The sequence below is a fragment of the Zophobas morio genome, unplaced genomic scaffold (genome assembly GCF_036711695.1).
Source record: "Zophobas morio isolate AGI-343-1 ecotype UQ-CSIRO unplaced genomic scaffold, CSIRO_AGI_Zmor_V1 ptg000040l, whole genome shotgun sequence".
In the NCBI taxonomy this organism is placed as follows: domain Eukaryota; kingdom Metazoa; phylum Arthropoda; class Insecta; order Coleoptera; family Tenebrionidae; genus Zophobas; species Zophobas morio.
The window spans coordinates 5062916-5086166 of record NW_026972145.1 but is presented as its reverse complement, the minus strand read 5'-3'; the positions used below and the strand labels follow the sequence as shown (position 1 = coordinate 5086166).

The 23251-nt window shown below is 34.5% G+C and overlaps 4 protein-coding genes across 7 annotated transcripts; 1 reads left to right on the top strand and 3 right to left on the bottom strand.

Annotated features, from left to right (window-relative positions):
- Nucleotides 1-2814: 2814 nt before the first annotated feature.
- On the bottom strand, nucleotides 2815-3870 carry LOC135140351 (zinc finger protein 711-like). The gene has a single exon (XM_064070843.1). The coding sequence runs from the start codon at nucleotides 3868-3870 to the stop codon at nucleotides 2815-2817; it is 1056 nt and encodes a 351-aa protein (XP_063926913.1).
- A 71-nt stretch (nucleotides 3871-3941) lies between these two features.
- Nucleotides 3942-8864, top strand: LOC135140423 (uncharacterized). 4 transcript variants are annotated; one of them, XM_064070959.1, is made up of 6 exons: nucleotides 6028-6165; nucleotides 6217-6524; nucleotides 6578-6679; nucleotides 6735-7059; nucleotides 7210-8078; nucleotides 8299-8311. In XM_064070959.1, exons 4-6 carry the CDS (start codon nucleotides 6969-6971, stop codon nucleotides 8302-8304), a joined length of 966 nt encoding a protein of 321 aa, XP_063927029.1. In that variant the 5' UTR covers nucleotides 6028-6165; nucleotides 6217-6524; nucleotides 6578-6679; nucleotides 6735-6968; the 3' UTR covers nucleotides 8305-8311. The 4 variants fall into 4 exon arrangements, with proteins under 4 accessions (XP_063927027.1, XP_063927028.1, XP_063927026.1 ...); XM_064070957.1 differs by lacking the exon at nucleotides 6028-6165 and adding an exon at nucleotides 3942-4024 and having other exon boundaries at nucleotides 7210-8857; XM_064070958.1 differs by having other exon boundaries at nucleotides 6023-6165; nucleotides 7447-8864.
- On the bottom strand, nucleotides 4083-6106 carry LOC135140421 (zinc finger protein 845-like). The gene is made up of 2 exons (XM_064070954.1): nucleotides 6046-6106; nucleotides 4083-5995 (listed from the first exon to the last, which is right to left on the bottom strand). The coding sequence occupies exons 1-2, from the start codon at nucleotides 6086-6088 to the stop codon at nucleotides 4116-4118; spliced, it is 1923 nt and encodes a 640-aa protein (XP_063927024.1). The 5' UTR covers nucleotides 6089-6106; the 3' UTR covers nucleotides 4083-4115.
- LOC135140422 (zinc finger protein ZFAT-like) lies at nucleotides 7227-22429 on the bottom strand. The gene is made up of 3 exons (XM_064070955.1): nucleotides 22325-22429; nucleotides 20612-22277; nucleotides 7227-7275 (listed from the first exon to the last, which is right to left on the bottom strand). Exon 2 carries the CDS (start codon nucleotides 22266-22268, stop codon nucleotides 20658-20660), a length of 1611 nt encoding a protein of 536 aa, XP_063927025.1. The 5' UTR covers nucleotides 22269-22277; nucleotides 22325-22429; the 3' UTR covers nucleotides 7227-7275; nucleotides 20612-20657.
- Between the last annotated feature and the right edge of the window lie 822 nt (nucleotides 22430-23251).

Sequence of the window (23251 nt, the reverse complement as noted above, 5' to 3'; positions counted from 1 at the left end):
CGTCCTTTTCTTTCTTTTCGTCCTTTTTCGTCCTTTTCGTAGTTTTCGCCCTTTTTCGTCGTTTTCGTCTGTTTTTGTCCTTTTTCCTCCTTTTCGTCCTTATTGACCTTTTTCGTCCTTTTCGTCCTTTTTCATCCTTTCCGTCCTTGTTCGTCCTTTTCGTCTGTTTTCGTCCTTTTCGTCGTTTTCGTCCTTTTTATCCTTTTTCGTCCTTATTATCCTCTTTCATCCTTTTCGTCCTTTTTTGTCCTTATTCCTACTTTTCGTCCTGTTCGTCCTGTTCGTCCTTTCTCGTCCTTATTCGTTCTTTTTCCTCCTTTTTCGTCCTTTTTGTCTTTTTTCGTTCTTTTTCGTCCTTTACGTACTTTTTGTCCTTATTCGTCCTTGTTGTCCTTTTTCGTCATTTTTTGTCCTTCGTGCTTTTCGTCTTTTTTCATCCTTTCCGTGCTTTCCGTTCTTTTTCGTCCATTGTCGTACTTTTCGTCCTTATCAAGTAGTTTATTATTTATTTTATCGTCCTTTTTCGTGCTGTTCGTCCTTTTCTTCCTCGTCCTTTTTATTCCTTTTCGTCCTTTTTCATACTTTTCGTCTTTTTTCGTCCTTTATGTCCTTTTGCGTCCTTTTTCTTCCTTCTTGGTCCTTTTTCGTCATTTTCGTTCTATTTCGTCCTTTTTCGTCTTTTTCGTCCTTTTTCGCCCTTTTCGTTCTTCTTCCTTCTTTACCGTCCTTTTTCGTCCTTCTTGGTTCTTTTTCGCCCTTGTCATTTTTTGTCCTTTTTCCTACTTTTCGTCCTTTCCGTCCTTTTTCGTCCACTTTCGTCCTTTTTGGTCCTTTTCGTCCTCTTCGTCTTTTTTCGTCCTTCTTCGTCCTCTTTCGTCCTTTCCGTCCTTTTTCGTCCATTTTCGTCCTTCTTGGTCCTTTTTCGTCCTTTTTCATCCGTTTCGTCCTCTTTCGTCCTTTTCGTCCTCTTTCGTCCTTTTCGTCCTGTTTATCCTTTTTCGTCCTTTTCGTCCTATTTCGTTCTTATTATCCTTTTTCGTCCTTTTTTGTCCTTTTCTTCCTTTTCGTCTTTTTTCGTTCTTTTCGTATGTTTTTGTCCTTTTTCGTCCTTGTTCGTCTGTTTTCGTCCATTTTCGTCCTTTTCGTCGTTTTCATCCTTTTTATCCTTTTTCGTGCTTGTTATCCTTTTTCATCCTTTTCGTTCTTTTTCCTACTTTTCGTCGTATTTGTCCTTTCTTGTCCTTTTTCCTCCTTTTTCGTCCTTTTCGCCCTTCTTCGTCCTTTTAGTCCTTTTTCGTCTTTTTTCGTCCTTATTATCCTTTTTCGTCCTTTTTGGTCCTTCTTCATCCTTTTCGTTTTTTCTTGCGTCCTTTTCGTCCTTCTTCGTGCTTTTCATCCTATTCGTGCTCGTTCTTTCCGTTTTTTTTTTTCATCCTTTTCGTAATTTTTTATCCCCTAATCCTCAAAACACCATAATCCTTAAATCCTCAAAACACCAGAATCCCCAAATCCTCAGAAGACCAGAATCCTTAAATCCTCATTTGAGGATTTCCTCAGAACATCATAATCCTCAAATCTTCAATACACCAGAATACTCATATTCTCAGAACACCAGAATCCTCAAATCCTCAGAACACCAGAATCCTCATATCTTCAGAACACCAGAATCCTCAAATCCTCAGAACACGAGAATCCTCATATCTTCAGAACACCGTAATCCTCAACATATAATAATCCTCAAATCCCCAGAACACCAGAATCCTCAAATCCTCAAAACACCATAATCCTTAAATAATCAAAACACCATAATCCTTAAATCCTCAAAACACCAGAATACTCATATTCTCAGAACACCAGAATCCTCAAATCCTCAGAACACGAGAATTCTCATATCTTCAGAACACCGTAATCCTCAACATATAATAATCCTCAAATCCCCAGAACACCAGAATCCTCAAATCCTTAAAACACCATAATCCTTAAATAATCAAAACACCATAATCCTTAAATCCTCAAAACACCAGAATCCTCAAATCCTCAGAAAATCAGAATCCTTAAATCCTTAAATCCTCAGAACATCATAATCCTCAAATCTTCAATACACCATGATACTCATATCCTCAGAACACCAGAATCCTCAAATCCTCAGAACACCAGAATTCTCAAATTTTCAAATCTTCAATACACCAGAATGCTCATATTCTCAGAACACCAGAATCCTCAAATCCTCAAAACACCATAATCCTTAAATCATCAAAACACCATAATCCTTAAATCCTCAGAACACCAGAATCCTCAAATCCTCAGAACATTATAATCCTCAAATTTTCAGAACACCAGAATCCTCAAATCCTCAAAACACCATAATCCGTAAATCCTCAGAACACCAGAATCCTCAAATCCTGAGAACATTATAATCCTCAAATTTTCAGAACACCAGAATCCTCAAATCCTAAGAACACTATAATCCTCAAATTTTCAGAACACCAGAATCCTCAAATCCTCAAAACAACAAAATCCCCAAATCCTCAGAACATCAAAATCATGCAGATCTCTATACCACAGTCTATACTGTGTCTTGTATATGTTGTTTATGCAACCAGTTATACACAAATTTACATAACATTTGTTACTTCGAAAAAATCATATTTCCCCAAAACTATTAAGCATTCTTTTACTACTTCTTGGTCTTCAGGAAAACTAGTTAGAAATAATAAAACATAAAACACGTTTTTATTCAAATTCATAACAAAAAACCACTAGCCAAACAAAACAAGAGCTTATATACAATCAAATCAACACCACCACACCCAACTAAACCCGAACCACACCCCCGATATGTCTTTTTCTGTGTTTATAAAAACACGGCCCATTTTTCGTCACGTACGGACAGTGTTCGCATTTGTACCACTTAGCATCAGCCCCATCCAAATGCCGGATATTAATATGCCGCTTTAAACTACCATTGTCTTTCGCCTTATACGGACAATACTCGCACTGATACGACCGCACCTCCACATGAACATTCACATGACACTTCAAATCACTCTTCGCTTTACTCTTATACGGACACCTCGCACATTCGTACCACTTCACTTCCTTCTCGTCCAAATGTCGCGCAATCACATGATTTTTCAAATGCGACGCCAGTTTAGTCTTGTAGGGGCAATCCTCGCACTCGTACCACTTAATCTCTTCTTCGGCTAGATGTTTGAGCGCGACGTGCGTCTTCAAGTACTTTTTATGCTTGGTTTTGAACGGACACTGGCTGCAGTTGTACCATTTAACTTCTTCTTCGTTCAAATGTAACGAATAAATGTGTCTGGTTAAACCGCACTGGGTTTTAGTCTTGAAGGGACACCTATCACAGGCGTACCTCTTGTCCGAGTCGTGCTTCTGGACGTGACGGTTTAAATTGCTTTTGAATTTAGTTTTGTAGGAACATTGGGAACAATGTCGCCAACGGACTGTGTCAGACTGGTTGTAAGTTCGAAGATTTTCTGGCTTTGCAGTGCACCCCAAAATGTGCTGAAACCACTTGAGGGAGAAATGTGTTTCCGACTTGCACTTATCGCAGACGTAGTTTTGTACGTGGAAACGATCTGTACACTCTTTTTTAACACAGTGATAGTTATTAATGTGTTGTTTGAACAAAACTGTCAGTTCGGTTTTAAAATCACAGTCTTTGCAGAAATAGGTTTCAATTTTGGCGTCTGAACATGTAAATTCTTCCAGGGATGAGCGGTGTCGTCTCACGTGGTTAACCATAAAGAGTGAGGTGGTAAAATATGGGCAGCGGTTACAGTTGTGGACGTTTTTCCACGAAGATCTGCCCCAAACCCCGGTTTCGGAATACTCCAAAATCGACATTTTTTTCTTGGAACAGGGTTAATTACTGACCGTTTTGGACAAATTTCATCGTTAATTAAGGCAACGAGCCCCAACTATTTAATAATTTGTTAATAAAAGTCTGCATTGGTTGACATAACCTCAAAAATTGAAACAACCAGGTAACAACGAACAGGTGAGCTCGTTCAAATGTCACTACGTCACGACTATTTAACACAAAAAATACATTAATATTTGATTTTTTATTTATTCGAGTCACAAAATTGCTAAATTCCGCACGCGTTCCGTCTGTGTCTATAAAAAGACGCTCCACTTTTACTCTTGTAAGGACAGCGTTCGCATTTGTACCATTTCGCTTCGGCTCCATCTAAATGTCGACAATTTATGTGAGTTTTTAAATCGTCGCTGCGTTTCGCCTTGTATGGACAATACCCGCACTGATACGACTTCGTTTCTAAATGCACTTTTAAGTGCTTGGTTAAGTCACATTGTTTTTTACTTTTGTAGGAACAGTTCGCACATTCGTACCACTTGGCTTTGGCTTCGTCCAAATGTTGACAATTTATGTGACTTTCTAAAAGCTCGGGTTGTTTAGTTTTGTATGGGCAGTTGTTACATTTGTACCACTCGATTTTTTCGCCGGAATGTTTAGCAGTGACGTGAGCGTCCACAGACCGTTTATACTTGGTTTTGAATTGGCATTGGTCGCATTCGTACCATTTAACGTCCGCGTCGCTTAAATGTAAGTAGTTTGTGTGGTTTTTTAAGCTACTTTTTAGTTTGGTTTTGAACGGGCACTTGTCACATTCGTACCACTTAACTTTTTCTTCGGCTGGATGTTTCGCGGTTACGTGTTGGTTTAAATCGCCTTCGTCCCTAGTAAAAAACGGACACTGTTGACATTCGAACCACTTGATTTTGGCTTCATCTAAATGCCGACTGTTTATGTGGGTTTTTAAATTCTCTGCCCGTTTAGTTTTATATAAACACAGTTTACATTTGAACCACTTAATTTTTTCGTCCGAATGTTTCACCAACACGTGCGTTTTTAAATGTTTTTTATATTTAGATTTGAAAGGGCAGTCGTTACATTCGAACCATTTAATATCCTCGTCGTTCGCGTGCATGAACTGTACGTGTTTTTTTAAACTACTTTCCAACTTGGTTTTAAAAGGACAATGTTCACATTGGTGCCACTCAACTTTTTCCTCGTCTAGATGTCTCGTAGTTACGTGCTTGTTTAAATATATTTTGTACCTAGTTTTAAACTGGCATTGTTTGCATTCGTACCATTTAACGTCTTCCTTGTTCGGATGTAAGTTGTATATGTGGGTTTTCAATACCGGTTTTAGTTTGGTCTTGAATGGACACTTTTTGCATTCGTACCACCTAACTTTTTCTTCATCTTGGTGTTTTGCGGTTACGTGTGACTTTAACGACTGTTTATACTTGGTTTTGAACGGACACTCGGTGCATTCGTACCATTTAATGTCGCCTTCGTTCAAGTGTAAGTTGTTCATGTGTCTGCTCAAGTGACTTTTTATTCTAGTTTTGAAAAGACATTTTTGGCACTTGTGCCATTCACCGTCTTGCTCATCCAAGTGGACCATCTTTAGGTGGATTCTTACGGAAGTTTTCCACCTGCTTTTAAATGGACACTTGCCGCATTCGTACTGTTTGTTTAAATGGCGACTTTCAATGTGAAGTTTTAGGTTACGTTTGAATTTGGCTTTGTAGCTACATTCTGGACAGTAGTACCAATTTTTATTTTTTTCTGTACATTGTGAAGTGTGTCGCAGCCACTTTAACGACAAATTTGTTTGGAAGTGGCAATTTTCGCAAACGTAGTTTTGTAAAACAAAGTCCTCACTTGATTCTCTTTTAAGTCCGTGGTGATTATTAATGTGTAACTTGAATAGAACCGACAGTTCCGATTTAAAATCGCAGTCTTTGCAATAGTAATGTTCCATTTCGGCCTCTGAGCACGTAAATCGTTCCAGGGGGGCGCGGTGTCGTCTCACGTGGTTCACCATAAAGAAATACGACGTCGTGAAATACAGACATAGGTTACAGTTGTGGACGTTTTTCCATGACGACTTTCCCGGTGCTATGAATGTTTCCGAGTATTCCAAAATTGCCATTTTGACTAAAATTGTTTGATTTCACTACTGAAAGAGTCGCAGTTTGATTACTTACCGAAATCTAATCTCGAGCATACAGCATTTGTGCATAAGAACATTCAGGACTGCCAACTTCGAAAAACAGTTGGCCTGAAGAAATCCCTAACCCTAGTGTCATTACAAAAAGGCGGGAAAGGCAAAATATCATTAATTGCTGTCACTATAGTTTTAATTTTGTTACTTCCAGGAATAGACATTTTAGGCGTTTTCACCGTGATCAAAGTGTTGGTAGGATTTGCAAAACAAAGATTTTTTGTCCAATGTGTGGGGATGAACTAGAGAGAAATTTGAAATCCCACGAAGAACTCAAAACTCAGCTTGAAATAAAGCATAATATAACATTAGAGGTAGAAGAATTGATACTAAGTCATGAAGATTTTAAAAATTGGATTTGCGACGAACGAAGAGATGTTAAATATATTAGTCGAAAGCAAAAGAAAGATGTGCGTTACCGCTATCAGCTGATATATTATAACTGCAACAGAAGCTACAATGGTACATTATTATTGTAATTTGTTAAGAATATATTGTATTATTGGACATTTTAGGCTATGAAAGTAAAGCGTTTAAGAGATTTCCAAAGGCAGGGGGTAGTAAGAAAATCTGTGGTACTTGTCCATCAAGAATCACTGCAAAAATTTTTGATGAAGGTATGTTATCTATGTGCACACTTTACTGTATATTAATTGCATCAATTGTTTATAGGAACAGTGAAAATTAAATATATAAAAACACATGTAGGACATGAAGATGAGCTGAGATATCAAGGGTTGACAAAAAATGAAAAACAAGAAATTTATTCAAAATTGAAGAATGAAGTATGTAAAAAGAGAATATTAGAAGAAGCTCGGACCATTAAAGGGAATAAATTGGAAAGACTACACTTACTAACAAAAATGGATTTGAGAGACATGAGTCGAAGTTTATCAAAAACTAGAAATGCTGATGATATGGCTGCAACACACAATAAAGGTTTTCCATGAATGGAATCAAAGTGGCCAAAATTATGGGTTTTTATTTAAACAAATTGGTAATGTATATGATTTATTATTTTGTTAGCATGTGGTTTTTTTACAATTAAAATTTTTGTTTAAAATCTGTGAATTAAGAGAAATATTCATGCATGTAGATTGTAGTTGGTGGTGTTGGTTGTTTAGCACATGCTTAGCTTGGCTTGTAGGGGAAAGGCATTCCATTCTTGGAAATGAAGATTTTGCAGTGGGCTTTATGAACCAGGTGATGGAATCTAAATTGAAACAATTCACAAATATTATTTGTATGGATGGGACGCACAACACAAATATTAGAGGATGGGAGTTAACAACAGTTTTAGTTAAAGATGATAGGGGTGTTGGTTTTCCCGTTGCATTTTTAGTGTCTAGTAGAAAATATCAGTTAATTTTTGAAATTTTTTTAGATGCTTTAAAGAAAAAAGTTGGTGAAAAATTATGTCCCACCTATTTTATGACAGATGATGACCCAAAATATTATAATGCATGGATAAACGTTATGGAAACAAAACCAAGACATTTATTGTGTAGTTGGCATATTAGAAAAAATTGGAACATTCAAGCAAAATTAAAAAATACAGAATTGAAGAAAAATATGAAGACCGAGATGGGAAAAATTTTAAAGGAAACAAATGAAGATAAATTTAAAGAGCTATACGACAGTTATTTTCAGATACTTTTTGAAGCGGGGGAAATTAATTTTTTGAATTATTTAAAAAAACATTATTTTCGGAATATGGAACGTATTAAAATGTGGGCTCACTGTTACAGACTAAATGCTGGGATTAATACAAATATGGCAATTGAAAGTCTGAACAAATTTATTAAATATGATGAGTTGAATAAGAAGAGAAATAATACAATAGAGAAGTTATTGGAAATGTTAGACAGAGTAGTGGAAGACAAGGAATGGAACAGAATAATAGAAACAGAAAGACCTTCTACAGAAACGTATCAAAGCAGAATTGTAAGAGACAGACATAGAAAAGCAGAAAATTTACAAAATATGGTGGAGGAAGTTGGTTTTGGAGAGTTTTCAGTAAGATCTAATTCCAGTAAGATTTATAAGGTTGTGCATGGAGACAGAGTGTGTAGAAATGATTGTAGGCTCATGTATTGTGTAGTTTGCCAAATCTGTTTGCATCATTACAAATGCCAGTGTCCTGAGTTTATGGTAAAAAATAACATGCATATGGTTGCTTTGTTTGAAAGGGAACGGTATGAATGTGGGTTAGGGCAGACTAAAGACACTTTTACAGATATAGAAGAACATAATTATTGGAAAAGAGTATTAATGGAAACAGAAAATGAACACAATCATTGTGATATGCACAAAAATGAAGAAATAAAAATGTTAATAGAAAATAATCAGCAAACACCGTTGCCTTTGGATGATGAAACTTTTCGAAAATTAAAGCAGGAGTCACTTAATAACACTTTGAATGCACTTAACATAGATGATTTTAAAGAACTGATGAGCAATATTGATGGATGGTTAAGAAAAAAAAAACGAGAAGACTTTAACAAAGAAAAGAGTGCAAGAGACGCAGCAATATTATCCCGTAAGTGAACAAATATGAAGCACCACTAGAGAAATGAGTGGATTTTTGTAACATGGGTTATTAATAGGTTCTCATAGAATCACCTTTATAAATAATAGGATGAAAATTTTATTTCTACAATTTAGTAATTATAATTTTTATTACTGCTACTATTACTATGTATTTTTCTGTTAGGTAAAGATGAATTCTGTTGTTGTATTTTTTGTTGATTCAGATTATTTCTATAAAGCAAATACACATTTTTTACAAATACATTTCTATTTTATGCGTTTTTTGTATGTTACGCTTGATTGAAATAGCACATTAATTAATAAAAAAAAACTAAAGTTGTATTATTAAGTTTCATTATGTTGGGTAAAAGAAGCAACAATCATATACAATTATAATCACATACGTTGGTTATTCAATGCAAGTAGGTATGTCTGGAGGAAAGCATGATTATACAGTTTTTGGTGTGACCTTAAGTACATTAATATTAAATTTTAAGGCAGGTTATACGCAAACACAAACGATGATCAACTTATTATGAATTATATTTATCATTTCGATACTAATTCTGTTATGATAAGTGGGGGTTAATCCTTTTGGTAATTCGCCGAGATTACATATATTTCAATTTACCACATTTTTTAAATGACAAGTGTAAACACCTACGTTTGAATTTACCGGGTTTTTCAATGACAGCTCAGGCATGCGCATACATACAGGTTTTTAGGCACAAATACCGTATGCTCTCGTCAAATATTGGAACAACGTGTCCTTACCAAAGATATATACATATCTCTGGTCCTTACCCAACCGTTTTTAGTAAGCGGGATTTTTGAAACGAAGTGGAATATTGGTTGCCTAAATTACAAATACAGCTCGTCCATAAAATAATGTAAAAGGAACTGATATCATAAACATCGGATGAATATTAATAAACTGAGACCAATTTTTGGAGTGTGGTATGAGACTACGAAAAAAATACCATTTTGAACAATAAAAAAGAATTGTGATTATATTTATTTTATTCATTAATAAAAGTCACTTTACCAAGTTAATTTCAACATAAACGTATCAACTACCTATTTTCTACCAACTCAATTTTACCTTCATGTGGCCGATGTATAAAAGTAGCCCTCGTTACTGTGTCCATACCAGCATACCGCACCCCTTCGCCCTGTGTACAGTTTCCACAAGATTATTTATTCTATGTATTTCTTCGAACGCGCATTTTATATTCAGTAAAAATAATAAGTCACAGTTACAATATTAAATAGCAAACATCTAAAATGTCAAATTTGACGCACAATGTTGACATGGTGGTAAATTTTATTTTGTAACAAGGTTTGCCACTACAATTTCAAGCCAAAATTCAAGGTCATGTCCTTACCCAACGGTCGATTATTGTTGTTCTGGTCCGTTACGTGTATTTCTTATGGGGCTTTCAAAAGCTGTCATTACTGTATGATATTCTGTGGTTATAGTTATAGTTATAGTAATCAGTGTCTTAGCAGGTACTAGCCCCGCTCACCCACCCTCTCTTTTCTTAGAGGGTATGTAATTTGCCAAAATCAGTTTTATCTGATCTAGCTAGTACTTATTTGCTAAGATAATACTGATTTTGGCAAATCACATACCTTCCAAGAAAAGAAAGGGTGGGTGGGCGGGGCTAGTATTTGATAAGATAAAATTGATTTTGGCATTTTTGACATTTTCGACCAATTTTCGAAATACTTGAAAACATTTTCTTGTAGATTTCGACATCCAGAAGTCATTTTCGGCTTCATTTCTTCGGAAATTCCTACCGTTTTTCCAAATCGCCAACTTAAGTATAGCAATGTTTACAGTTCCGTCAAAATAGCTCGGTATAAAAATTTTGCAGATATGCAGATAAGAAAAGCAATACTTATTAATTTCTGCTTCATACAATACAATCATTTTAAGAATGTACTTTGTGGTTTTTACATACTCACAGAAATGTTTAAAATTTGTTTATTTAAGACAATAGAAAAGTCAGAACAGGACAGGTCACGTTAGGTCAACAACATTTTCGAAATAATTGAACTCATTTTCTTGTAGATTTCGATATCCAGTTTTTGAGTTGATTTTGGAACCCCGTTTTTTTTTTTGAAAAATTTAAAACAATCTTGAGGTTCTAGGAAAGAATTTAAAAGTGCTTCGGGGCCTCTAATGTCATATATTATAATAATTTAATTAAATTTCTTAAAGGATAAGTCATTTGCCAAAATCACTCTTATTTTATTAGGTGCTAGCCCCGCCCACCCACCCTCTCTTTTCTTAGAGGATATGTCATTTGCCAAAATCAGGACTTTTAGAATTTTTTGAAAGGTTTGAAACCTTTTAAATATTTCAAACATTTGTAAACTTTGGAATTTTTAGAATATCTACAATCTTAAGATTGTGTAAACTTTTGAAAATTTGAGATTCAATATTTTTTATTTTGTTTTAATTTTTGGGGATTTTCGTAATTTGCAAGATTTTCGAAATTCCCAGAATGTTCAGATTTTCCAAATTAGCCCGGTTTTTCAGATTTTCCGAAGTAAACAAAATGACCAGAATTTCCACATCTTCCAAAATTTCTAAAATTATCAGGCTCCAGTTATACCAGAATTTTGAAATTCAACCTTTACCAATAGTTTCAAGACTTCTCACACTTTCTAAATTTTTTCAGATTTTCTAAAATTTATAGAACTCAGAAGTCTAAATCTTTGGAATTTTTGGAATCTTTGAAATCTTTACAGTCTCCAAGATTTATAAAATAATAATTAGGGTGTTCAAGGCCTTCAGTGCTTTTAGGATTTATAAAAATTAAAGAACGCATTTTTAGGTCTTTAAGATTTTTGTTTTCTTTAAAGTCTTTGGAATTTTTTAAATCTTTGGTATTTTAAGAGTTCACGCGATTTTTATGAGTTTTAGAATCTTTGGCCTTCTGGAATTTCTCTATAACCTTTAGAATCTTTCAAGTATTCGAAACAGAATTTTAGTTCTGACCCCTTAGAGTCCTTAGAATCTTGAGACCCTTTAGAGCCTTTCCAGTGTGCTAAAATTTCTGCAATTTCTAGGATCATTAGTACCCCCAGGTTCTTTAAAATTTTTAAGATTTCGTTGGATTTGTTTTATATTTGGAACATTAGAACTTTAGTTTATTTAGAATCTTAAGTGTCTTTACAATTCGCAGTTTCTAGTGTATGTAATATGTGAAAGCTTTTATACACTCACCGGCAAAAAAATCGAATCATTAGTATTTTTGTAGAAATCTTCAATAAATTCTGGTGTGCGTCACATTTATAAGACAAATTAGTTTATCTAGGACAAAGGAGATGAGAAGGTAACGGGACCTTCGCTGAAGTTGCAACAATTACGAGTTTATTAAAAAATACCAAAAAATCCATTACGTTAAACCAACAAAAGACTACTTAACATATCATTATTAACGACTGTTGCCGCCTCTAGCTTGCATTACGGTTGCCATACGTCTTCCCATGCCTTCTATGAGGTGTCTAATCTCAGCCTGGGCTAATTGGTCAAATTTTTCAACTAGCGCATCTGCAAGATCTCTTATGTATTGTACGGCCGGCACACGTGCTCTGATACGTCTACCTAACATGTCCCACACATGCTCAATTGGATTCGGTGCTGGTCATTCCATACGTGAAATCCCCAATTCGTCGAGGTAGGTTTGTACAACTCTAGCGATATGTGGTCTAGCATTATCATGCACTAGCTGACCCCGTGAACTTCGTTTCACCCACAATTTAATTTTGAATCTTCAAAACCGAATGCGTTGAAATCTTGCAGATGTTTTAAACATATAATAAGCATAATACATATTTTTTTTTTCAAAATATATTTACTTATTCCCTCCAAAAAATTGATGACGTCAGCCGAAAATTTTGCCAATTGAATCCTATCTAAAATGTCCAAAATAGGATGAGACTATACTTGTGATTTATCATTCCATTCATATTTTTTAGTTTTGCTTAGAGGAGGTGTGTCAAAAAAATTAATCACTGAGTCAATTTATTTTATTGATTGAATCAAGAATTGCAAAACTGAATTTTGAAATATAGCAGACTTTTTGAAGTTTCTGCTTGGCATGGTAGGTTTTTAATCAAAATATATCTGTTTATCAAGCCCAAAAACTTGATGACGTCATTTCAAGATTTTGCCGAAAAAATCCTGTCTAAAATGTGCCAAATATCATCAATATATTTTCGTAATTTATCACTGCATTCATATTTTTTGGATCTGCTTTTACAGTGACTCGAAAAAATGTATGGATCAGTCAATTTATTTTAGAGAATAACTCAAGAGTTGAAGAAATTACTTCTTTGAGATCTTGCAGACGTTTTAAAGTTATTATAAGCATGGTAAATTGTTAAGAATATTTACTTATTCCCCCCAAAAAATTGATGGAAAGGCCCACTCGATTTTCGCAGATAATTTTGGAAATACAATACAGTTATTTTTAGTATTACACTGCACCAATCCAAGATGGTATACGTGTTGATCGTAAATGTTGATTAGGTCATCACAAAATTGTGTGAAGAAAAGACTCAACTCGAAAATGCTGAATATGTTTCATTATACTTTTGGTGCGAAGGAAGTTCTGTCCAAACAACGTTCGATCAAATTTTTGACAATGGTTGATATAAATGAAACTCAGTAGATGCTCATACTCGAAATACGAAGTATCTACTCGAATATCAAATCAAAATATTTCTAGTTTTTCTAGATGATGCTAATACTTCAGTAGGTAACAGTTGATGCTCAAGTAGTATCTCGATACAACAAAAACGGAAAACAGTGACAGTGTTCAACCATCAAGGCAAAAATCGAGTCACCAAAATATCAGTTAATATGGGGTAGACACCTTGAGTTGGGATTCTCTATGGTCAGTGTTAGAAAGAACGCACTGCACAATTTATGCATAAATAAAACTAATTATCTTACGACTTCAGTTTTAATTTATCGGATTCCGTGATTCCTTCACTCGACAATGTTTAAATTTTGGGAAAATTTTCGAAACGATTGAAGTCGGTTGATCAAAGCTATACATTTGCATGATATAAATTAATAAATTTTAAACACAATTAATATCACTTATAATGTTTAAATATGATAAGCATAAATATATATGATAATTAAACCGAAAATCGTTGTCCTAAAAGCCCGAAATTATTAAAAACAAATCAATTTGTTTAAACATTATTAAATTATTCCCGAAAATGTGCAATTTCCCGGCCAAAATATGAAAAATAATTTTTGCAATCTCATCGTGACGTACGATGACGTCACTGTCACCTGAGCTACCTGTCCGAAGGTCACGTTTCGCGGTCCTTTGTGTTCAGTATTAATTTCTGTTTGATGGCGGCAAGATCGTCGCTTCATTTTGGCGTAAAAGTGGACGTTTTAGCGAATTTCTACTTTATTATTAATAAATATTACTGAAAATATGTTGTGTTATTGCTGTGAACGCGAACGAAAATGGATATTTTTACGAAAAGGACCGAAAACGAGGTAAGTACGACTTCAGTTTTAATTTATCGGATTCCGTGATTCGTTCACTCGACTTTGTTTAAATTTTGGGGACATTTTTGAAACGATTGAAATCGCTTGTTCAAAGCTATACATTTTCACGATATAAATAAATAAATTTTAAACATAATTAATATTATTTATAATGTTTAAATATGATAAGCATCAATATACGATAATTAAACCGAAACGCATTTTCCTACAAACCCGAAATTATTAAAAACAAATTAATTTGTTTAAACAATGTTAAATTATCTCCGAAAATGTGCATTTTCCTGGCCGAAACATGAAAAATAATTTTTGCAGTCTCATGGTGACGTACGATGACGTCAATGTCACGTGAGCTACCTGTATAAAGGTCACGTTTTACGGTCCTTTGTGTTCAGTATTAATTTCTGTTTGATGGCGGCGAGATCGTCGCGTCATTTTGGCGTAAAAGTGGAGCGTTTCAGCGAATTTCAATTTTATTATTGATACATATTAAGGAAAATTTGTTGTGTTAGTGCTGTGAACACGGACGAAAATGAATATTTTTCCGAAAAAGACCGAAAACAGGATAAGTACGACTTCAGTTTTAATTTATCGGATTCCGTGATTCGTTTGGTCGACAATGTTTACATTTTGGATAAATTTTCGAAACGATTGAAGTTGGTGGTCAAAGCTATACATTTTCGCGATATAATTAAATAAAATTTAAACATAATTAATAGAATTCATAATCTTCAAATATGATAACTATCAATATATGATAATTAAGCCGAAATCCATCTTCCTAAGAACACGAGGTTAGCAAAAACTAATCAGTTTGTTTAAACATTGTTAAATTAATCCCGAAAATATACAATTTCTAATCTAAAATATGAAAAATAATTTTTGCAATCTCATCGTGACGTACGATGACGTCACTGTCACGTGAGCTACCTGATAAAAGGTCCATTTTTCCATCCTCTGTGTTTAGTTTTGATTCCGGTCTGGTAGCGGCAACACTGGAGCTGCGTTTTGGCTTAAAAGTAGCACGTGTTCGCGAATTTCTAATTTATTGTTAATAAATATTAGCGAAAATATTTTGTGTTACGTGTTGTGAACACGAAGGAAAGTGGATATTTTCCCAAAAACGCCCGTTTTTTTTTTAAATATGTTGTTAAAGTGCAGCGTTCATAATTCACAAAATACCGTATGCATCATTTTTAAACTACGGCGTTCAAATTTACAAAATACGGTGTCCTTCACCCATGCTATCAAACCCTAGTCCTCTCTTTTAATGGCAAGACGCACTCCAGACCTCCTCGTATTGTTTGGTTCTTGCTGGGCAACAGCAACGAGCGAGCAGAGTCATCGCTCTTTGTTGGCAAACGTGGAGAAATTTGTATATTGTAACTTTTGTAATTGAAGCATTTTGTACTGTATATTGTATGTGTTATTAACTTAACTTGGGTCTTGCCAATTTAGCTCCAGTGGTGCAAATGCTTTGTTTTCATGGTGCATTTGCTTGGGTTTTAATTTTGCAACAGTGCATTCTTTGGTTCCGGGTTTGAATTCTCCATGTCGTCAGACGCTTTGGCCTGGGGGGGTTCTTTTGGCCCTTAGACGCTGGGTTGCATCGTTCTTTGAGAATGAGGTAAGACGACCTTGGATTTATGCGGCTGCGTTCTCCCTTGGGCGTGTGAGCGCTGCGACCAATAGATTTCGTCCCGAGTTCCATCGGTGTGCTTGCTTGGGTTTTCATTTTGCAACATTCTCAATTTTTGGTGCAATTTCTTCCGGTGGTGTATTGGGTACTAACTTTGCATTTGTATTGTATCTGAATTGTATCTGTATCTGTATCTATAGTGTATTCTGCATTGTAGCTAGATTGTAGGTACCTGTATTGTATTTCCGTTGTATTGTACTGTATAACGTTCTATCCCTCATTAACAATTCCTAGCCCTCTCCTTTCCTAGCGAGATCTGCTCCAGACCTTCCCGTGGTTCTTGCTGAGCATCAACTATCGAGGACAGAAAATTCAAATTCAAAACCAGCAAAGTTCCACAAAAATCAAGAAAATCGCTCGTTGGTGGCCAACGTGGAGCAAAAGAGACTTTTGTAACTCAACTAACTTTGTTAACTCTATATTCTTAAGGAAAAAAAATATTACATTTAATTTATCATTTATAAGGACAAATAGTCATTTGCCACGCCGATGCTCATTTTTAGATTAAATGCTCACAAAACGCGTAAATGTTCAATTTGTGTCCGGGGAGATACAATGTTTGCAAGTAGATACACAGTACATCGGGTAGATGCTCAGGTATATGAGAGTAATAATGAAGTAGGTACTTCGTACTTCGAATATGAGTATCTACTCAGTTTTATTCATACCGTCCAATGTCTCGCTTCAATGTTTGATTATGATGTTGATTATGAGCACAACGCTGATCAACTTCCGGATCCGAATTACCCTTCAAATAAATCATCGCGATTTGCACCTTAGGTAGTTCGTCGCACATTTGTTTGACTTCGTGGACTTATGTCAGCTTGTCGTCTTCTCGGCATTGTCATGAACTTCATAAAACGACAGAGAATTATTTTCACAGTCAATCAAACCTGTAAATTTTGTCTTGAGAATTTTAAAATATTGAAAACTTCAAATTAAATCCTCGAATAACGGTAAAGTTTGAAGTTTTGTCGAAACCAACAAAGTGAACATAGGTAAATAGAATGGCAGATCAAAATTAATAAGACACGACGTTTTTTTTTACGAAAAAACAAAGAACAATTTGAAATTCAATAATACTTTTTTCACAATCGCACGGAAGAAATAGTTTTGTATGACACGTCAGTTAGGCGAAAGGTCCGTCAGGAACGCCAACTATTCAAATTCATTCGAAGTGGCGATTCCCATGCAACATTTTTAATTTTTTTTTATCTTTTAGCCGTCTTATTTTTTATAAATTTTCTTACATATAAACCTTGTCCTGACAATAAGGTACACGTAAAAAAAAGAATCGTCCAATTCGGTGCAGTCGTTCTGAAGTTATGAGCGTACATACATTTCGGCGATTCATTTTTGTTAATATAAATAAAGCATTATTATTTTAGAACAAATTTCAAAACCATAAAAAAGGTTATACTGACTCGACCTTAAAAGATAGACGTATGCTGTCAGGCACTTTTCTTTAGAACTTTTAGAGGGGAACAATTTCGTCATACATGATTTTTACGTAACTTTAACCGTTTAAGCAGCGTAAGCAACGGAAGCTGTCAAAGGAGGAATAATTTTCCCGTTTTTCCGAATTTTTCATTGCTACTTCGCTCCTCATGATCGTAGCGTGATGTTATATAGTCTATATGTAGATATGATATCTGGACTATCCAACACAAAAAGATTTTTTGAATTTGAACTAATAGTTTCTGAGATTAGCGTGTTCAAATAAACAAAAGCTTCAACTTTATTATATAAGTATAGATTAGAATAAAATTATCGCCAATAAAAAGAGCAAAAGGTACGACATGCTCTTGAAGAATATTTGCTACATATCGATCAGCATTCATTGTGCCTCTATCCACCACTACAAGTTCCGTGCGAGCCTCGGCAGAAATTCCTGCCCAGGCCATCACTGAACCTCCATGAAAACTTAGTCTGGAAACAATATTGCACTGAGCCTACCTTGCGACTCATTTGTAAAGAGTACTTGGCCCCATTGGGCAAGATCCGAGTTAACGTGTTCTCGAACAAATGCAAGTCGGGCTACTCTGTGTCGTGGGAGAAGTTCTGGGCCACTTGCAGGTCTACGGGCCCTCAATTCACCTGCAGTTAACCTTTTTCTTACAGTTCTTTCACTTACACTAACTCCTCGTGTTTCTTCAAGTTGATTTCTGGCCTCAACTGCGGTCGTATCCCTATTACGGAACACGGTCAGCGTTAAAAAATGGTCATCCCGAGCCGATGTTTTCTTTGGACGACCCGAATCAGGTCTTCGGCTGTATGATCCAGTCTCAATAAACCGTCGTACAGTTCTGTGAATGCTCACTTGTGATACCCCTAACGTATTGGCAACGTACCGTTAACTTCGACCATCCTGAATAAGAGCAATTGCTCGTGCTGCATTAATGGCCACAATACTCATGTTAATTGACAAAAAAACAGTTTTCATCAAGTCACAATGACAAACCGTCTGTTAATGCCCTCTAAACGTCACAACTGCAAATCTCATTGTTGGAAAAAACTTATCATCTTCAGATTTGAGGTTCATATCATGTACAAAAAAGAAGCAAAAACCTAGTGTTAGTATATTTTGTGTGATTTTTTCAAAACTGATATTGACTGTAGCCAAACGTTTAAAAAAGGAACCATTTTCAATACAAACTTTGGGTGATTCGCTTTTTTTGCCGGTGAGTGTATTTTTTGAATCCTTCAAACCACTTTGGAATCTTTAGAATCTCTAGAATCTAGAATCACTAGAAAAATCTATAATCTTTAGAGCTTTCAGATTTTCATACTTCAGTATCTCTAGAATTTTAAATATTTTTAGATCTTTAGGATTTTTATCATCTTTCCAATTATATTTGCTGTTTCAACTTTCGAATTCTCAGTTTTTCGAAATTTTAGTTTGGGCACTTTTCAGTTTACTCCTATTTATTATTTAATTTTTAATTTTTCAATTTTTCAATTTCTCGGTTTCCAGTTTTTCTCTTCAATTTTACGATTTTTAAATATTTCGATTTTTCAATTTTTGACTTTTATAAACTCTTCATTTGTCGATTTTTCAATGAATTGATTTTTCAGGTTTTTTGGTTTTTCAATTTTTCTATTTTTTCAGGTTTCGATTTTTCAACTTCACTTTTTTGATTTTTCGATTTCAAAATTTTTCAATTTTTTAATTTCTCAGTTTTTCGACATTTCAGTTTTAGGATTTTTCAGTTTACTTATTATTCAATTTTTCGATCTTACGATTTTGCAGATTTTTGATTTTTCAATTTTTCGACTTTTTAGATTCTCAGTTTTTGGATATTTCAGTTTTGGGATTTTTCAGTTTTTCGATTCGTCAGTTTTTCTTTCATTTTTCAGTTTTTCGATATTTCAGTTTTGGGATTTTTCAATATTTCTGTTCTTCGACTTTTCCATTTTTGACTTCTGGATTTTTCGATGTGTCGACTTTTTACTTTTTCGATTTTTAAATTTTAGATTTCTCAATTTTTTTGTATTTTAATTTTTCAATATTTAAAATTTTAGATTTTTCTATTTCTCGATTTTTCATTTTAGCTCTTCCATATTTCAATTTTTCAAATGTTTCGATTTCTTAATCTTTCGATTTTTCGACTTTCCCGTTTTAGATTTTCTGTTTTTCAATTGTCGTTTTTTCAAATTTTCGATCTTTCAATTTTTCAAATTTGACATTTATAAACTGTTAATTTTTCGATTTTTCAATTAATCGATGTTTTGATTTTCCCATTTCTTGATTTTCGACGGTTTCGATATTCCTGTTCAATTCTTTAATTTTTCGATTTTTCAGGTTTTTGATTTTTCATTTTTAGTTTTTTTAAGGTTTCGATTTTTCGACTTCACTTTATGGATTTTTCGATTGCTCAATTTTTTGACTTTTTAGGTTCTCAGTTTTTGGATATTTCAGTTTTCGGATTTTTCAGGTTTTCCCATTTTTCAGTTTTTCGATATCTCAGTTTTGGGATTTTTCAATATTTTGATTCTTCGAGTTTTCGATTTTTGACTCCTGGATTTTTTGATGTGTCGATTTTTTTACTTTTTCGATTTTTTAATTTTTAAAGTTTTAGATTTTTCGATTTCTCGATTTTTCATTTCAGTTCTGCGATATTTCAATTTTTCAAGTTTTCGAATTTTTCAAATGTTTCGATTTCTTAATCTTTTGATTTTTCGAATTCGCGGTTTTAATTTTTCTGTTTTTCACATGTCATTTTGTCAAATTTTCGATTTTTTAATTTTTCAAATTTGACTTTTATAAACTCTCAATTTTTAGATTTTTCAATTAATCGATGTTTTGATTTTCCGATTTCTTGACCTTCGAGTGTTTCGATTTTTCTGTTGTTCAATTCTTTAATTTTTTGATTTTTCAGGTTTTTGATTTTTGAATTTTTCGATTTTTTAAGGTTTCTATTTTTCGACTATCACATTTTTGATTTTTCGATTTTTCAGTTTTTAGATATTTCAGTTTTAGGATTTTTTAATATTTCAATTCTTCGGTTTTTCTATTTTTGACTTCTGGATTTTTCGATGTGTTTTACTTTTTCGATTTTTCAATTTTTGGATTTTTAAATTTTAGATTTTTACATACTTCAGTATCTCTAGAATTTCAAATATTTTCATATCATTAGGATTTTTATCATCTTTCCAATTTTTTAAAGTGCGCAAAATCACCGCAGGTGTCAGTAACTCCACAAATTTCTCCAATCTACTTTCACTTGTTGATAAATAATAAATTGGGTATACTACAAAAAATATATTTGAACTAACATTCATCAATTAAATTTTCTCAATTTTCAAATAAACAACATTTGCATCAATGTTTAACACTCATGTGCTTATTTAACGCCGAACTAATTTTACTTCTAAAAGGACACTTGTCGCACTTGTACCACTTAACCCCCTTCCCATCCGAATGACACGTGTTCACATGACAGTTCAAATAACGCTTCAATTTAGCCTTATACGGACAAAATTCGCACTCAAACGACTTGACATCCAAATGATGGACAGTTATATGATCCTTCAATTTATCTTTCCGTTTAGTTTTATACGCACACCCCGTACATTCGTACCACCTATCTTCTTCATCCAAATGTCGACAAACCACGTGATTTTTCAAACTCGACAACAGCTTAGTTTTGAACGGGCACTTTTCGCATTCGTACCACTGAATTTCTTCTTCGTTTAGATGTTTCACGGTCATGTGTGGCTTCAAAGACGATTTGTGCTTAGTTTTAAACGGACAATGTTCGCATTCGTACCACTTAATGTCTGCGTCGTGCATTGTATTCACGTGTCTGTTTAAATGGCCTTTGAATTTAGTTCTAAGTGGACATTGCTCACACTGGAACCATTTAACGTCTTGTTCGTCTAAATGGATGCAATTTATGTGGACTTTTAAATCAGATTTACGTTTACTTTTAAATAGACACTTGTCGCATTCGTAGAAATCGTTTCCGTCTGAGTGGCGATTGTTGATGTGATCGTTTAAATAACTTTTCAATTTAGTATTATATGCACAATATTTGCATTGAAAGGATTTGGCGTCTGAATGGTGAACAGTTACATGATCTTTTAAGTTTTGTTTTTTTTTACTTTTGTATGAACAGCTCTCACACTCATACCACTTAATTTCGTCTTCTTTGGTGTGTTGACAAATTACGTGTTTTCTTAAATTTGATACCCATTTAGTTTTGAAGGGGCAACTTTTACATTCGTACCACTTAATTTTTTCCGCATCTACGTGTTTTTCGCTTATGTGGATATTTAAATTTCTTTTCCACCTAGTTTTAAAAGGACACTTTTTGCATTCGTGCCATGTAACGTCTTGTTCGTCTGAGTGGTTCGTTTTTACGTGGATTTTTAAATCTTCTTTATATTCGCATTCATATGGACACTTGTTGCATGCAAATCGTTCGTTCAAATGGCGACTTTCCGTATGACGTTTTAGGGTATATTTGACTTTAGCTCTGTAGGAACATTTCGTACAGTAGTACCAACGTTTTTCGTGAGTTTGCTTAAAATAGGGATGATATGCGGATTCTTCCTTGCCCTTTGTTCCCAGGCAAGTCAGACTATGCTTAACCCACTTCAACGAGAAATTTGTTTCGAAGTTGCATTTTTCGCAAACGTACTTTTGTATGTGGAAATCCTCGCTTGATAATTCTCTTTTAAGACCATGATATTTATTGATGTGTTGTTTGAACAAAACTGTAAATTCAGTTTGAAATTCACACTCTTTACAGTAATAAAATTCGAATTTGTCGCATGTAAATTTTTCCAGAGATGCACGGTGTCGCCTCACGTGGTTCGTCATACGAAACAACGATTTTGTAAAGTATGGACATAGTTTACAATTGTGCGCGTTTTTCCATGATGATATTCCCTGTGTTGAGGGTGCTTCCGAATACTCCAAAGTTGACATTTTCGTCGTCTAAAAAAATTTTATTACACTACGGAAGCGGTTGCAATTTTAGTTACCTAAGTCTCGTCAAAAAGCTAAATATTATCGCCTGCGATAGTTCGTAATTTTACAAAAACCAGACTTCTAACCTAACATTCTTAAGTCACATTTGACGTTTCGATTTTTTTTTAATAAAACAACAGTTTGCTTTAGAGGTTATGCGACGGTGAGACCTTGAAGGACGTTGGGTTTTCAACCAATCAAACTGCGGTTGTGTGCAGTGCTTTCGAAAATGTTGCTCCGTGACCATCGACACCCTACATTTTTGGAATCAGCACGTCGAGATCCACGTCTCTGAATTTTTTCAGAATTTTTGGACAACTTTTTGAATAGTGAAATTTTTCCACTTCTTCAGATTTCGGTCAAATTTTGACATTTTCGAAACTCAACTAAACACATTTTCTTGTAGATTTCGAGCTCTAGATTTCAGTTCCGGGTTTGTTTCTTTGATAGCTGTAACCGTTTTTCCGGAATCCACCGTTGAAATATCGAGATTTTTAGAAATTCTCAAAAATTCGCATTTGGTAGCGATTCTTTCGAAAATGTTATTCCGTGACCATCAACACCCTATATTTTTGGAATCAGCACGTCGAGATCTACGTCCCTGAATTTTTTCTGAATCTTTAGACGACTTTTTGAAAAGTGAATTATTTCCAATGGTCCCCCCTTCTTCAAATTTCGGCCAAATTTTGACATTTTCGAAACCCAACCAAACGCATTTTCTTGTAGATTTCGAGCTCTAGAACTCACTTTCGGCCTCGTTTTTTTGATAACTCCAACCGTTTTTCCGGAATCCACCGTTGAAATATCGAAATTTTTTGAAATTCTCAAAAATTCGCATTTCGTAGCGATTCTTTCGAAAATGTTGCTCCGTGATCATCAACACCCTATATTTTTGGAATCAGCACGTCGAGATCTACGTCCCTGAATTTTTTCAGAATTTT

Coding starts and splice junctions, on each gene's coding strand:
- LOC135140351 (XM_064070843.1), bottom strand. CDS start 3,870: ATGTCGATTTTGGAGTATTCCGAAACCGGGGTTTGGGGCAGATCTTCG.
- LOC135140421 (XM_064070954.1), bottom strand. CDS start 6,088: ATGTTCTTATGCACAAATGCTGTATGCTCGAGATTAGATTTCG. Junction 5,996..6,045: donor ATGCTCGAGATTAGATTTCG/GTAAGTAATCAA, acceptor AAACAATTTTAG/TCAAAATGGCAATTTTGGAA.
- LOC135140423 (XM_064070957.1), top strand. CDS start 6,969: ATGCTGATGATATGGCTGCAACACACAATAAAGGTTTTCCATGAATGG. Junction 7,060..7,209: donor GTTTTTATTTAAACAAATTG/GTAATGTATATG, acceptor CTTGGCTTGTAG/GGGAAAGGCATTCCATTCTT.
- LOC135140422 (XM_064070955.1), bottom strand. CDS start 22,268: ATGTCAACTTTGGAGTATTCGGAAGCACCCTCAACACAGGGAATATCA.